The sequence below is a fragment of the Chiloscyllium punctatum genome, chromosome 10, assembly GCF_047496795.1.
Source record: "Chiloscyllium punctatum isolate Juve2018m chromosome 10, sChiPun1.3, whole genome shotgun sequence".
Classification (NCBI taxonomy): Eukaryota; Metazoa; Chordata; class Chondrichthyes; order Orectolobiformes; family Hemiscylliidae; genus Chiloscyllium; species Chiloscyllium punctatum.
Window position 1 is genome coordinate 38,539,641 of NC_092748.1, and position 17,155 is coordinate 38,556,795.

Sequence of the window (17,155 nt, forward strand, 5' to 3'; positions counted from 1 at the left end):
TGTATCTCTGAATATATGTTCTGTCATGATATCAAAGCTGGAGAGTTAATAGTATTCCAGTAAGACATATAAGTCTTTTTTTCACAGAAATTAAGATAGAAACTCAACATATTCTGAAACTGTAATGATAACACTAAATACATTAAAATCTTTCAATGTTGATATTCTGTGTGTATTTTGTTATCCACAGTGAGCCTGAAAATCTATGATTTTACAGTGGTAGACACATAATTCAACTTATCCTGCTGCTACATCCTATTATCACAAATATGAATAATAGGTGCTAAATGTAGAAACAGAAGATAATGCTAACTTTCTAAGTAATACTTTGAAACATTGTATAATTGTTAAATGTAACATAGCCTTTGGAGGTTGGTTTGCTCAGTTGGCTGGTTTGCAGTGTAGAATGACATCAACCTTCCTTCTCAAGCTCTATTCATCTGAGGCGTGATGACCCTCAGATTAAATGTCTGTCAGTGTCTGTCTAATGAGACAGCAGCCTATGGTCCAGGAGGACGATGATGAATTTACCTTTGATTAAGATATTAATAAAATGAAATTATTGTGGATGTAATTGCTTTGGAGAACTTTAGCAGCCTTGTGCTTAGCTGACATCTCATAACTTCCCAAAGTACAACGCATAATAAAAAGTCATGTCTGAAAGAAAGCAAGCACTGTTTTTATCAATATGTTTGTACAACATTTTAGAGCCGATCCAAACCACTGTGGCAATCAGCCTCGCCTTCTTTCTTCCTTCAAGCAGAGGATGAGAATGAGCAAACTAATTTAACAAGTAAGTTTGATGTCTTGGAAATATGGCAACAGGATTCTATTGTAATTTATAGAGAATCACATGCATAAGGCATTCTTGAGGATTAGATTTTCATATTGTTTCCAACAATTTTGTCAATGACTGTTAGCTTTGATAATTTTGCACATTTTCACTTAATTGATAAACATTTGACACTTTCACTCCAAGCTACACTGATGTCAATCCTGGGTTAAGAAGGGATTGTACCATTGGTTTGGTTACCACAATGCATCCGTGGGTCTTTTGGAACTGACTTTAAACTTGTCAGTTGAAGGGCGAGAAGGAACCAGAAGAAATGAGACACAATTAAATATAATGGATTGAAGGCTGTATAATTATTAGTAAACATTCCCATTTCTGACTTTATACTGAAATGATTGATGAAGCAGCTGAAGATGATGGGCCAATGTCTTCTCTTAGGAGATTTGAAGTTGACCATTTTTGCCTGAAATCTCCGACCACACAAATATTGTTTATTAGTGGGAGAATTTTAATAATACCAATGAATGATCATCCCCTGGCTATAAAACTAGTAAACACCTCTCTCCCTTAACCATTTCTGTGAGGCCCGATGAGATTTAATCCCAATCAGACACGTAATCGAACAATGTCAGGCTTCCAGTTGATGGGTGTTGGAACTCCCCCTGAAAATCCTGCTGGAGGTTGGATGCCAAACCTGCTTGAGGGCCTGCATCTCCCGAGTACTTACAGCACCATTGAAAGCAATGTCCACAGCTGATACTGCAGTGTGGCCTACACCATGAGTCGCCACTAGAGTTGAACAAGAAAGTTGAGTTAAGCAGGCTTGGCTGGTACCAGACAGAGAGATCTGGCAGAATGGGCAAGTGCTAATTAAAGGACTGAGTAGGGTCTTGCTCCTAGTTTCTCTGTTCTCACTAGAGAACTGAGCTCCTAGTTTCTCTATTTTCTCCATTGAGCACAGACTACTACCCTAGGCCTATCTTTTGGAGGTTTTCTGGCAGGAGGCCAGTGTGACATTGCCCCAATGTACTACTGGTTAATTGACCTCTGGGCAGAAAGATTGTTCTTGACTTTTCCTGACCTGTCTAAATTGGAGGGAGGTTTGAAGGTAATGGTATCTTCACACACTCTTTCACTCCAGACCACACTGCAGCACTAACCCCCACCACCAATCCTCCTCCAGGAGAGGCAGTAAATTTCACCTTGTGCCTTTCATTTGTAACAGTTCCAACATATGATCAACAGTTAGAACATAGAAAAAAATACAGCACAGTACAGGCCCTTTGGCCCTCGATGTTGCGCCGATCCAAGCCCACCTAACCTACACTAGCCCACTATCCTCCATATGCCTATCCAATGCCTGTTTAAATGCCCATAAAGAGGGAGAGTCCACCACTGCTACTGGCAGGGCATTCCATGAACTCACGACTCGCTGAGTAAAGACTCTACCCCTAACATCTGTCCTATACCTACCACCCCTTAATTTAAAGCTATGCCCCCTCGTAATAGCTGACTCCATACGTGGAAAAAGGTTCTCATGGTCAACCCTATCTAAACCCCTAATCATCTTGTACACCTCTATCAAGTCACCCTTAAACCTTCTTTTCTCCAATGAAAACAGCCCCAAGTGCCTCAGCCTTTCCTCATGCGATCTTCCTACCATACCAGGCAACATCCTGGTAAACCTCCTCTGCACCCGTTCCAGTGCCTCCACATCCTTCCTATAGTATGGCGACCAAAACTGCACACAATACTCCAGATGCGGCCACACCAGAGTCTTATACAACTGCAACATTACCTCAGAACTCCGGAACTAAATTCCTCTACCAATAAAAGCCAGTACGCCATATGCCTTCTTCACTGCACTATTTACCTGGGTGGCAACTTTCTGAGATCTGTGTACATGGACACCAAGATCCCTCTGCTCATCCACACTACCAAGTATCCGACCATTAGCCCAGTACCCCATCTTTTTGTTACTCATACCAAAGTGAATCACCTCACACTTACCCACATTGACCTCCATTTGCCACCTTTCTGCCCAGCTCTGCAGCTTATCTATATCCCACTTTAACCTGACACATGCTTCCTCACTGTCAACAACTCCACTGACTTTCGTATCATCCGCAAACTTGCTCACCCAACCTTCTAGCCCCTCCTCCAGGTCATTTATAAAAATGACAAACAGTAATGGTCCCAAAACAGATCATTGCGGAACACCGCTAGTAACTGCACTCCAAGATGAACCTTTACCATCAATTACTACCCTCTGTCTTCTTCCAGCCAGCCAATTTCTAATCCAAACCTCCAACTCACCCTCAATGCCATACCTCCGTATTTTTTGCAGTAGCCTACCATGGGGGACCTTATCAAACGCCTTACTAAAATCCATATACACCACATCTACCGCTTTACCCTCGTCCACCTCCTTAGTCACCTTCTCAAAGAATTCAATAAGGTTTGTGAGGCACGATCTGCCCTTCACAAAACCATGCTGACTATCCTTGATCACATTATTCCTATCCAGATGTTCATAAATCCTATCCTTTACAATTCTCTCTAAGACTTTGCCCACAACAGAAGTGAGGCTCACCAGCCTATAGTTACTAGGATTATCCCTACTCCCCTTCTTGAAAAAGGGAACCACATTTGCTATCCTCCAGTCTTCTGGCACTATTCCTGTAGACAACGAGGACATAAAAATCAAGGCCAATGGCTCTGCAATCTCCTCCCTTGCTTCCCAGAGAGTCCTAAGATAAATGCCATCAGGCCCAGGGGACTTATCTATTTTCACCCTTTCCAGAATTTCCAACACCTCTTCCCTACATACCTCAAAGCCGTCCATTCTAATTAATTGTGACTCAGTATTCACATCGGCAACAGTGTCCTGTTCCTGAGTGAATACTGATGAAAAGTATTCATTCAGTGTCTCCCCAATCTCTTCAGCCTCCACACGCAACTTCCCACTACTATCCTTGACTGGACCTATTCCTACCCTGGTCATTCTTTTATTCCTGACATACCTATAGAAAGCCTTTGGGTTTTCCCTAATCCTACCAACTAAGGACTTTTCATGTCCCCTCCTTGCTGCTCTTAGCTCTCTCTTCAGATCCTTCCTGGCTACCTTATAACTCTCAATTGCCCCAATTGAACCTTCACGCCTCATCTTTACATAGGCCGCCCTCTTCCCTTTAACAAGGGATTCTACTTCCTTATTAAACCACGGCTTCCTCACATGACCCTTTCCTCCCTGTTGTTAGGTTGCTGAAGGGTGATTTTTTAATAAAAGTTATGAAATATGGCAATTTAAGGAACTACCTTTTATTGTAATTTTAAGATCTTGATGGAAATGATCAAAGACAGATGTTTATCTCTACTTAAAAAAGGAAAACAATATTCTGAACAATTTCTTGAATATAGGGGGTTCACCTCCCCAAAAACGCAAGCGAAGAAAAGCTTGGGAGTCTGGGGTTTCTGATGTCAGCTCAAATGGAGGAACTCGCTCAAGCTCTGATGGTTTTGCCACTTCAAAGAAGGAACGTGAGCAGTTTAGAAGTACCCTTGTTAATATTATAATGTAAGTACATATTCTGTTCATAACATGTTTATTCTTTTTGTAAAATGTGTTTTTAGTATTGCATGGCATAATGGTACAGTAGACTAATGTTTGAGCATGCTACACAATTTTTCGACACAAGTTCAAACAAACTAGTAAAAAAAACAGTAATACTTCGAACTGAATATACTGGAGCTGTCATTCCCATGTTTTACTGTTTCCTTTCCTTTTCCGGCCTGGACTTTTCCTCCCTCGAGGGTTCTTGATTTCCTGACATTAAATTCCAAAAAACATCCTCAATAGACAATATGTTTCCCTAGCAGAAGAGAAAATGTGTTGGAAACATAATTTATTCCAGGACACTATTCCTAGAGTCCCTCTGGCTTCACAACTTTAGGACACAAAAATTGGAATGAAATAAGTCCTGCTGTAATCCTTTCCCCACCTTGAAAAAAACAACAGGCGAAATCCAGTAAAATTGGGAGAGTGAAGAAAGAACAAAGAACAAAGAAAATTTACAGCCCAGGAACAGGCCCTTTGGCCCCTCCAAGTCTGAGCTGATCCAAATGTACTGTCTAAACCTGTCGGTCAATTCCTAAGCATCTGTATCCCTCTGCTCCCCACCTACTCATGCATCTGTCCAGACGCATCTTAAATAAACCATGCCTGCCTCTACCGCCTCTGCTGGCAACGCGTTCCAAATGCCCACCACCCTCTGTGTGAAGTACTTACCGTGTGTATCCCCCTTAAACTTTCCATCTCTTACTTTGAAAGCATGACGTCTCGTTATTGAATCTTTCACCCTAGGAAAAAGCTTGTCTCTATCCGCCCTGTCTATACCCTTCATGATTTTGTAAACCTCAATCAGGTCTCCCCTCAATCTCCTTTTTTGTAGTGAAAATAAACCTAACCTACTCAACCTCTCTTTATAGCTAGCACCTTCTATATCAGGCAACATCCTCGTAAACCTTCTCTGCACCCTCTCCAAAGCATCTACATCCTTTTGGTAATGTGGCGCCTAGAACTGTACACAATATTCTAAATGCGGCCGAACCAATGTCTTGTACAATTTTAACATGACTTGCCAGCTCTTATATTCAGTATCCCATCTGATGAAGGCAAGTATACTATATGCCTTCTTTACCACTCTATCCACCTGTGCAGCAACCTTCAGGGTACAATGGACCTGCGCTCCCAGATCTTTCTGCACATCAACGTTTCCCAAGGTTCTTTCATTCATTGTATAATGCACTCTAGAATTAGACTTGCTTAAATGCATCACCTCACGTTTGTCTGGATTGAAAGCTATCTGCCACTTTTCCACCCAACTCTCCAGTCTATGTATATCCTCCTGTATTATCTGACAGTCCCTTATGCTTTCTGCCGCTCCACCAATCTTTGTGTCATCTGCAAACTTGCTGATCATACCAATAGTGGCCTCTTCCAGATCATTTATGTGAATTACGAACAACAGTAGCCCCAATACTGACCCCTGTGGAGCATCACAGGTCATCTTTCTCCATTTCGAGAAACTCGCTTCAACTACTACTCTCTGTCTCCTGTTGCTCAAGCAGTTCTTTATCCACCTAGCTAGAACACCCTGCACACCATTTGGCTTCACTTTCTCCATTAGTCTACAATGGGGAACCTTATCAAATGCCTTACTAAAGTCCATGTATATGACATCAACAGCCTTTCCTTCAGCTAACAACTTGGTCACTTCTTCAAAGAACTCTATCAAATTGGTAAGGCACGATCGTCCCTGCACAAAACCATGTTGCCCATCACCGATAAGCTCATTCCTTTCCAAGTATAAATAGATCCTACCTCTCAGTATTCTCTCCAGCAAGTTCCCCACCACTGACGTCAGGCTCACTGGTCTGTAGTTACCCGGAATATCCCTACTACCCTTCTTGGACAGGGGGACAACATGAGCAACCTTCCAGTCCTCCGGCACTTCACCTGTATTTAAGGATGCCACAAAGATATCTGTCAGGGCCCCAGCTATTTCTTCTCTCACCTCCCTCAGGAACCTGAGATAGATCCCATCCGGTCCTGGGGATTTGTCCACCTTAATAACCTCTAGCCTACCCAACACATCTTCCCTACTTATGTCAACGTGATCCAGACTAATCAAACTTTTATCTTTAATCTCAAGATTCATCATGTTCTTCTCCTCAGTGAACACTGATGCAGAGTAATCATTCAGAATCTCACCCATTCTCTCAGGTTCGATACACAGCCTTCCTTCATTATCTTTTAGTGACCAATCCTTCCTCTAGTTACCCACCTGCTTCTTATATAAGAATAAAATGCTTTGGGATTTTCCTTAATTCTGCTAGCTAAAGCTATTTCATGACCCCTTTTAGCACGCTTGATTCCTTGTTTAAGACTTATCCTACTCTTCCGATATTCCTCCAGAACCCATTCTGTTCTCAGCTGCCTAGACCTTATGTGTGCTTTCCCTTTCCTCTTGGCTAGTCGTACAATTTCTCCTGTCATCCATGGTTCATGAATCTTGCCCTTACTATCCTTTGCCTTCAACGGGGCATGCCTATCTTGCATTATCTTTAACCTATCTTTGAAAGCCTACCACATCTCAAATGTGGGCTTCCCTTCAAATAGCTGTGTCCAATCCACATTTCTGAGCTTCTGCCTAATTTTGATATAATTGGCCTTGGCGCAGTTTAGTACTCTTCCCTTAGGACCACTCTCTTCTTTATCTATGAGTATTCTAAAACTTACAGAATTGTGGTCACTGTTCCCAAAGGAATCCCTACCGCAACTTCTACCACTTGTCCTGGCTTGTTCTCCAGTACCAGGTCCAACATGGCCCCTTTCCTCGTCAGTCTATTGACATACTGCTCTAGAAAACTCTCCTAGACGCTTCGTACAAATTCTACTCCATCCGGACCTCTGACGCTAAGTGTTTCCCAGTCAATGTTGGGAAAATTAAAATCTCCCATCACCCTATTGCCTCTACGTCTATTCATAATCTGTTTACCTATTTGTTATTCTACCTCACATTCACTGTTTGGAGGTCTATAATACAGCTCCAACAATGTAACTGCACCCTTCTTATTTCTCAGCTCCACCCATAATGCCTCACTACCCAAGACAACCATAGTGTCCTTCTTTAGCACAGCCGTGATATCATCCCTGACCAGCAATGCAACCCCCCCCCCCCCTCCCCCGTCCTCTCTGAATCGTCTATATCCTGGAACATTCAGTTGCCAATCATCATGCCCTTCCTTCAACCAAGTCTCTGTGATGGCAATAATGTCATTCTCCCAGGCACCAATCCAAGCTCTAAGTTCATCTGCCTGACACATGATACTCCTTGCATTAAAGTAGATGCATTTCAGGCCACCAGTTCTTTTGCACTCACCTGCTCTCTGCCTATTCTTCCCTTTATTAGTGCTATACTTCATAATTCTTACAGTCTCACCCTTGCTGCCTACTTGTTTTCTCTTCTGGTCCCCAGTCCCCTGCTACATTAGTTTGAAACCTCCCCTACAGCAGTAGCAAAAGCTTCCCCAAGGACATTGGTTCCGGTCTGGTTCAGATGTAGACCATCCCTTTTGTAATAGTCCCACCTTCCCCAGAACCGGTCCCAATGTCCAACAAATCTGAACGCCTCCCTCCTACACCATCTCTCAAGCCACATGTTCATCCTGCCTATTTTTTCATTTCTACACTGGCTAGCACGTGGCACTGGTAGTAATCCCAAGATCACTACCTTTGAGGTCCTCCCCTTTAACTTCTCTCCTAGCTCCCTGAATTCTTCTTTCAGGACCTCATCTCGCTTTCTACTTATATCGTTGGTACCTACATGCACCGAGACAACTGGGTGTTCACCCTCCCCTCTTAGAATGCCCTGCAGCTGATCAGTGACATCCCTGACCCGAGCACCTGGGAGGCAACATACCATCCGGGAGTCCTGTTTTAGGCCACAGAACTGCTTGACAACTTGACAACTGCTGCCTTACCCTGGTGAGCCATCTCCCCCAACAGTATCCAAAATGGTATACCTGTTTTGGAGGGAGATGACGGCAGGGGACACCTGCACTGCCTTCCTACTCTTTTTCTGTCTTTTGGTCACCCATTCCCTGTCTCCCTCAGCATTCCTAACTTGTGGTATGACCAGTTCTCTAAACGTGCTATCCATGACCTCCTCAGCATCGCGGATGCTCCACAGTAGTCCATCCGCAGCTCCAGAGCTGTCATGCGATCAAACAACAGCTGCAGCTGGATGCACTTCTTGCAAGTTCAGACACGTTCCTAAGCTCCCACATTAAGCAAGAGTCACATGCCACAGGTCTGAAGTCCCCTGCCATTGTAAGCTTAGCTTTATATGAACTAACTAAAACCAAACGATGCACTTAAATAACTGAAAAAGACAGGTAAGAAATAAAAGCCTTACCTTACAGGATCTTTTTCTTCCGGTTAGAGGAGGGGGGCAGGAGGGAGTTACTACACGTGTAGTATCTTGGGTTTAACCACTGCCCAAATATAAATTAAGCCCTTACCTTCCCGGCAGCTTCACTCCTCCTTCTCTCCTCGCTGCTCTGGCAAAATGGGGGCCCCACTCCCTAGGTAAGTTCCTTTTTATGTGGAAAAACTCACCCTTCCCGGCAGCCCTCACTTCACTCCTCCTTCTCTCCTCGCCGCTCTGGCAAAACCAAGTGAATCAAGGAATATGGTTAATTTTTGTAGGAAAGCAGGTTACTAGAAATCCTGAGAGATGAAGCACATTACTCTAAAGCCCAGATTTGCAAGAACTGCAAAATCAGTGCTGAGATTGGTTGCCAATGTGTCCAGCCTGAGATGCCTGTATCAAGTTAGTGCCATCAAATCATTTGAATCATAAATATATACACTCTCTGTACAGATTTGGCCTTGCAACAGCACCCGCATTAATCATAACTTACAATTCTGACTAAGTGGTAGCATAGTGGACATTATTAATTCCAGGTACAAGCAAACATTGAACTTAAAACATTATTTTATACTTTATCAACCAATTTGTACAGTTTGAGATTATTTTCACTGTTGGGTGAATCACAAGAGTTTTGTTCTAATGCAAAGAAGGCATTTGCATATTATGCATTAAAACAATAACTGTATTTATTCCTTTATAAATAGATAATGGGCAATATGCACATAATCCTAAATGTAGCAAGTTTGGATCACTTAGTTATCAGCTGCATTGCCGTGCCTGCAAGAATATGTAACCGATGCAGTTCCTCTAACAAAACCATTAAGCACAGCTTAGAATGGATGCTTGAGACCTACAAAATCCCTAAGCTGCCCAGCGTTTCTTACTGACAGTGGTGATGCAGCGGAGCCTGGGCTCATGGTTATTATACTCTGACTACATTGCAAGTTAGCTGATTGCCCATAATGTCTCAGCAACTCCTGAGCAGTAGCTACACAGCTCCCATTTGGAATGAACAGAGAGGAAGAATTGAGCAATACATTTTCTGACCATTCAGTTGCCTTGCACCCATGCAGGGTGAATTTGCAGTTCATCATCAGTTATCAAGACTTTTTTTCAACTCTGGTCTTGCATAGTATCATGGAAGAAGTAATTCAAGTGCCAGAAAAAAAAGCTTGGTCCTTATTCTAATTTTACTTGTGAGGCAGGTAGGCCCATGTCTCCTTAGGACTTATGAGTTGTGCTTCTTTTTACTGCACATCTTTTTGCTAAATATTTAAATGTATAATTTTACTGTATGTGTATTTTAAAGATATAAAGATCTCCCATATTTATTTACAATGTCTTAACTCACTTGTGTTTTGACCATCTTAAATAACACAGGCAACAAGATTGTGCAGCTAAACGCCCCCCTTCTTTGGATGATACTGAACCTTCAACATCTGGAGGTCCTTCAACGGTGGAGAAGGATATTCTTGTGAGAAAAACAATTGTTACTTAAAATATTTATTAATTTTCTTGCTGATTTGATATTTTTGTACTCCTATTTAACAAATATGATTGAAAAATAGACAGAATTTTAAATTTATTTTAATTCAATGCAGGCTTAAAATCACAAGTTACTTTCAAAATTATTTTAAGTTACCTTTTAAATTTATTTTATGCAGAATTCTTCTAGCCTGATAGAGGCAACATTCAGAGCAAGAGGGGTGGGAAATGTTGGCTTGGAATCCTGAAACATTGCTGCCTATTTTCCACTTCCCCTGAGGTGACTTCTGAGTCCCTCTTGGTCTGGCAGAAAACCACTTGAGGTAGTTTAAAAGGCAGTTAAGGATCTTTTAAGCATGGAATCCCTATTTCCCAAAAGCACACTGGTCTTGTGTTGCGTCAGCAACTCACCATGTTAGGGAAGGTGAACACACTTTTGGAAGTAATTGTTGAGTGAAACTGATATTAGCAATATAAAGAGTGAATCAAATCATCTGAAGTGAAAGGCATGTTCTTCCAGGAACAGTTCCCCTAACTGATTTTAATGGGTCTGTGATGTTGAGCAATTAAATTCAAGTGTCATTGATACCTTTTAGAATAATTTCACCTTACCATCTGAGAGATGTCCTTTAACCTAGAGCCAACATATACTAAAGTTGATTGGACCTTAGGTTTGGAGTGACAGCTGCCACCAGAATGAATAGAGCAGATATTTTAACAGTGCAATTCCCATTTCCATAGTAATATATTGGTAAATTAAACACAGGACTATACCTTAATGGCAGCATCTTCTCTGAGGGTATGTTACCTCAGTCTTTCTGAACAGCACTGGAAAAATTGCTCAGGTCTTACCACAGGTACTAATAGATCTCTGCAATATCTTGGAATAGAACCTCCCAAGAAAGGTAGATGGCCAACTTTGCCTCTGACTGTCAAACTTGCCATGGTCCTCAGTTTCTTTCTATATATGACCTCGCAGGGCTTAATGACTGACATACATAATCTTGCAATTCGTAGCCCACATCTGTGTCAGCCAAGTCACTGATACCTTATGCGAAAGGTCTTACAACAACATTAGTTATGAGACAGATGAGGCCAGTCACACACTTACTTCATTCATGGCGTTAACTACAGGGCCAGAGTATAGTGGACTGTGCCATCTATCAATAAAGGCAGCATTAGACCATTGAGCCTATTTGTGAACTGGAATATTTTTCACTTTGTTGACATGAAGCTAGTTTGTGATCTCTACAGACGATAATGTAAGTAAGTACAGAGTACTGTTATGATTTCTTTAGAGACCAATAACCTTTAAAAGGAGACAAATTTCCTAACAACCATCAGAAAGAATTGAATGACAAGATTTAAGAGTTTTAAGAGTTTGCTGTAATGAGCAAACTAAAATGTAGATCAAATATTAATTAACAGGCAACTGAGCTATCAAATTAAAGGTCCTTTTGCATTAACCAACTAATGCAATGAAGAAAGCCTGACTAGATCCTTTTACTGTGCACCACCCTTCTGGAAGATATGTAGCACTGAGATTCCAAATTTATTCTTAGATCTCAAGCAGATGCTACCTTTCCTCTGCCATCCTGTGTTGAATCTTCTAGGGTCCTTCAACAATTGTTGCACTCTGACTGAGTTTCCCTCATACAGTTTATCACCAGCAAGGCACACTTGAAAGAGTCCCCAATCTACAGTTCTGTCCCCTTTCTTCTGAACTGAAAATTAATTCTGAAAAGATTACTGAAAACAGAGATGTTGTTGAAGCAATTGTTGCAAAGTTGAGTAGAGTAATTGTAGATTGGGAGACAGCAAGTTAGAATTTGGTGTCTGCAAAATAGTAAAATTGTAAAATGGGGAAAACATTGTGTTTTCCTTTTAAAAGATGGTGCTTTTTCTGTGCTTGGAGATTTAAAATGAATGTCTATGAATAACAGCTTTATAGTTTACAAGTACACAGAGATCCCGAACTGAAACATTTGTATCAAAAGGCCATATAGTTAGCAGGCCAAACAGCAGGTTTTTACCAAGACAACATGCATTTGAATTTAGCCAATGAATTTGAACCAGGCACTTAGATACCTTTCTGATGAAGGGCTTTTGCCCGGAATGTCGGTTTTCCTGCTCCTTGAATGCTGCCTGTCCTACTGTGCTTTTCCAGCACCACTCAAATCTAGACTCTGATCTCCAGCATCTGCAGTCCTCACTTTCACCCACTTCAATACCAAAAACCTATTAAATTTAAATCTGATGGTTTTGACAACATAGGACCAATCCTATTGTAAGAAATATTGATATGTCATCAAGGGTATAAAAGAAGGAGGCTGTTGGACAAAGACCCTAGAGCTAGCTGCTATTCACCAAAGCTAACGACCCTCAGCTCTCAAGAAAGAATTGCCAGCTTTTACAGCCTCATCTATGTCTTAGAGAAAGCATAATCTAAGTAACAAAGATACCAATGGCACAGCTAGTTAATATTCCTGACAGAAGATTTGACAGAGAAGGCATTCCTGACAGAAGAATCAACAGAGAAGGCATAGAACATTCCACAAGACACATGACCAGATTGTAGTTTTGAGAGTCAAAATTCTACTTTTTTGTATATGAGTGGCACTTTTGGAACAGCATAGCATTAGAATTTTGCTTTATTCGGGAATAGTTTGTAGTTAGAAGGGATTTATTTGGTTTGTTAATAGTTTAGTAAGTTGCTCACTGTTAGAGGTAGATGAATAAATTGTTACGTGTTGATTTTGAGTGAGTGTCAGGGATTTATTTTATTGAATTGCTAGAAGTCGATGAGAAGCAAATTACTCAATTTTTCACTTTTTTTTAAGATTGCAGTGTGAGGTGCTCCTCTTTGGGTGTTTCAATTTTAGTTCTCAGAGGGGAGTCAGCCTCTGCTTTACAACACAATTCTTGCACTCAGCAAAACAGATTTGCAAGAATACCAAATCTCAAAGGGAACAACAAATTATAATAGGGTGCATTAGAATAGGGTGCTGATTGGTTGCAAATCAACTCTGTAGAGTGCTATCAAGAATGCATCAAGGAATATTAACAGGCAAGCTTTTGTTTGTTTATATTCAAACCAGTCAAACTGACTGGTCAAAGCAATGCCATGAAGAATGCATTGAACTGATATCCCCCAATTTTTAGTTTAATTAACATAGAGTAGTGCATAGTCATTTTACTTTTGTATGGAAAGGACAGGGCTGAACATGTGACTAGACATAACTTCAAGTGCATGTAAGTGAGTCATCCTCAGATTGATTAATTTTAAATTGGTTGTGGTATAATTTCTTAGCATAATCTAGATTATAGAATCCCTACAGTGTGGAAACAGGCTATTCCCACTCCCTGTCCCTGCATTTCCTATGGCTAATCTGCCTAGTTTACACCTCCCTGGACATTATGTGCAATTTAGCATGGCCAATCCATCTGACCTGCACATCTTTGGACTGTGAGAAGAAACCAGAGCACCTGGGGGAAACCCCATGGTGAAAATATGCAAACTCTATGCAAATAGTCGCCTGAGGCTGAATTGAACCCGAGTCCCAGCGCTGTGATGCAGCAATGCCAACCACTGAGCCACTGTGCTAGGTGTGGAATTACATCCATTTTTGAACATTATGTGCTGATGTTTTCAAGCATGGGCTGGTTGAACATGGGCAATTGTCTGCCTGTTATAAATAAAACTCTTTTCCTGGACCAATGCCAGAATTTGAAGGCGAGTTGACAAAATCCAGCCCAGTGTTTGTGTGTTCACAGGGTTAGAGACTGTAAACACTCAAAAGACATTTTTAAGTCTGATTTATTTTCCCATTTGGACCTTATGCTCTCTTTCTGTCCTATGTTTCTTGTCCTTTTACTTCTGCATGGTTTTCACTGCTCACTGTTGGGAGATTTTGTTCCTCCTATTAATTCCATCCTGACCACTTTGTCATGCTGAAAGGTACTGTTTACCTTGGTTGACCCAAGCTGAATTTATGCCACGTTGAAGACCTTGATTGCAAAGGTTGTTTAACTTTATGACCTTTTTCTGGCTCTGCCTAAGCCCATTTGGAGCTGAAACCAACAATTTCAATAACGTCCTTGTAATTTTCCATCTCCACTCTCCATTAAATTTAATCTCATTCACAAATCTGGTGCCGATATCTCAACCCTCAAGGTGTCTTTCTCAGGTACCACTGCTGTCTTCATTGACTTAACATTTGTTTCCAATCTTCAAATGGCTCTATTTTAAATTTTTTTCTCTTTGTGTTCAAATTTCTCTATGGTCTCAAAACTCCCCATTTTTTGTAATCTCCTCTGGATCAACGACAGACTGAGAAATTCTGTATGCATCTCCGACTTTCTTTGGCTCTTCATTGGTGGGTATACCTTCAGTTCACAAGACCCAAACTCTCAAATTCCTTCTCCAATCCCTTTACTACTTCTCCTTTTAGATGCTCTTTTTAACCTAATGCTCCACCCAATCTTTTAGCCAACACATGGAATATCTCCTCTTACTGAATACTGAACCTCTGACTGAATATGCTTCTTTGAAGTTTCTTTGTTAATAATAACATTTATAATTATACAGCATCTTTATCAAAATAAAATGCAGTTTCCAGTAAATGTAAATGAGCCATATTGCAAACCCATTTTATATTCTTAAATTAATTGTTAGTGTACTTCTCCTCACACTTACAATTATTCAGTAAGTGCTCCCAATTGCCGAATCACAGCTAATATTGGATGTTATGTCTGACTTTTGCAAGCACTGGATGTTTGAGTATGGTAATGGGAACGATAATGGCTATGCTGATCAGAATATTGCTAACTGTATAACGTGCAAACTTTGGAACATGCTAGGATCGCTACTTTGAGTACTGAAAAATACCCAGTCTATTTCAAATTACCCTGGAAGACTAAAGTTTATCAATAACTTGAGCAAAGGTGAAGTTAGCCATTTCATGCAATGACATTGGCATAGCAACACTAGTGGTATGCTTTGTCAGGATTCTTTTGTCAAGTTATAAACACATTCCATATACTCCAAAAATGAGTATTGCCATGTATGAAATTCAGGATATAGGCATATAGGCCATACATGAATTGGTATATAGTATCAAAAATTCATCAGTTATCAGCCAATTTGATTCACTCCATGTAATATCACGAAATGGCTGAAGGCACTGGATACTGCAAAGGCTATGGGCCCCAACAACATTCCGGCAGTAGTACTGAAGATTTGTACTCTAGAACTTGTTGTTCATCTAACCAAGCTGTTGCAGTCAGTTAGAACACTGGCATCCACCTGACAATGTGGAAAATTGCCCAGGTATGTCCTGTACACAAAAAGCAGGACAAATCCAACCCAACCAATTATTGCCCTATCAGGCTACTCTCAATCATCAGTAAAGTGATGGAAGGTATCATCATGTGTGCTATAAGCAGTATCAGCTCAGCAGTAACATACTCAGTATTCAAGATTAGAGTTCAAGATTAGGGTCAGGCAGCATTTGAGGAGCAGGAAAATCGATGTTTCCAGCAGGAGCCCTTCATCAGGAATGAAGCCATGAACCTGCTCAGAATTGCCCAGTTTGGATTTCAACAGGGCGATTCAGCTAGGTAAAAACAATGACTGCAGATGCTGGAAACCAGATTCTGGATTAGTGGTGTTGGAAGAGCACAGCAGTTCAGGCAGCATCCAAGGAGCAGTAAAATTGACGTTTCGGGCAAAAGCCAGCTCCTGACCTCAGTACAGCCTTGGTTCAAACATGAACAAAAATGAAGAATTCCAGAGATGAGGTGAGAGTGACAGCTCTAGACCCAAGGTTGCATTTGAGCAAGTGTGGCATCAAGGAGCTCTAGCAAAACTGGAATAAATGGGAATTTAAGGGCCCAGCTCTCTTGTATGGAGTCATACCTGACACATAAGAAGATGGTTGTGATTGTTGGAGGTTAGTCATTTCAACTCCAGGACATCTCTACCCTTTTAACCTAATGCTCCACCCAATCTTTTAGTCAACACATGGAATATCTCCTCTTACTGAATACTGAACAGCCATTTTGTGTGCAGAGGCAGGTACCTGTTTTTTGCATCGGAGCAAGGGGCATCTCAGAGTTCTTTGCTGGTTGCCTTACTGCTCACTGCCTTTGCATGTTGGATACTCACAGGATCTCTGCCTTGCCTTGCTTTTATTGTACTTTGATGCATCATTCAGAACTCACAGGAGCTTCATCTTGTTCTTCCCTTTTAGCACAGATACAAAGCCAGGCAGCCTGTCATTTTTGCCAGGATCAATGAAGCGGGTGATACATTGCTGTACAGCACCTTGCTATTTCAATGTTACATCTGCCCAATATGGCAGCAACTTATGGCACGCATACTGCCATTGATTCAATTAATAGCCATGTCTCAAAGTATAGGGAGAGTAGTCTTTAGTCAAGGACAGTTGTCAGTTAGGGATACCTACAGAATAAACCAAGGGCATTATCTGATCTTGGTCTAGCAGCTTTGATAGTGTCAGTAGGCCTGTGGTGCTTTCAGAGCCAGGGGTCACCGAGATTGATAAACTGAGTCTGCAACAAACTTTACAAAGCACAACTTGCCTTCCATCCTCATTCGAATGGTCAATGTGCAATGAAGATTAAAAATGCTGCCACTACACCTGGAATGAATCAAGTGTTTTTCTTTTTACCTGCAAGAATGGACTATACTTGAGTGATGTGAGGCCAATCATGGGCAATTACATTGATCAGATGTTTACACAGTACAATTTAAAAACATCTGTAATCACAAAATTTTCCATGTACACAGTATGTAGTGACCAACTTAAATGTTAAAATCAAATCTTGGCCCCAAGCAATTTTCACCGTGTCATTACAA

General features: G+C 41.2%; 1 protein-coding gene across 1 annotated transcript in view; it reads left to right on the forward strand.

Moving 5' to 3' along the window:
* dnah7 (dynein, axonemal, heavy chain 7) overlaps nt 1-17,155 on the forward strand; it is a 398,230-nt gene that overhangs the window by 22,891 nt on the left and 358,184 nt on the right. Inside the window, exons 3-5 of the mRNA XM_072578963.1 lie at nt 709-793; nt 4,214-4,370; nt 10,171-10,264. Of these exons, the coding sequence (XP_072435064.1) occupies nt 709-793; nt 4,214-4,370; nt 10,171-10,264 (336 nt within the window). The remainder of the gene's footprint in view (nt 1-708; nt 794-4,213; nt 4,371-10,170; nt 10,265-17,155) is intronic.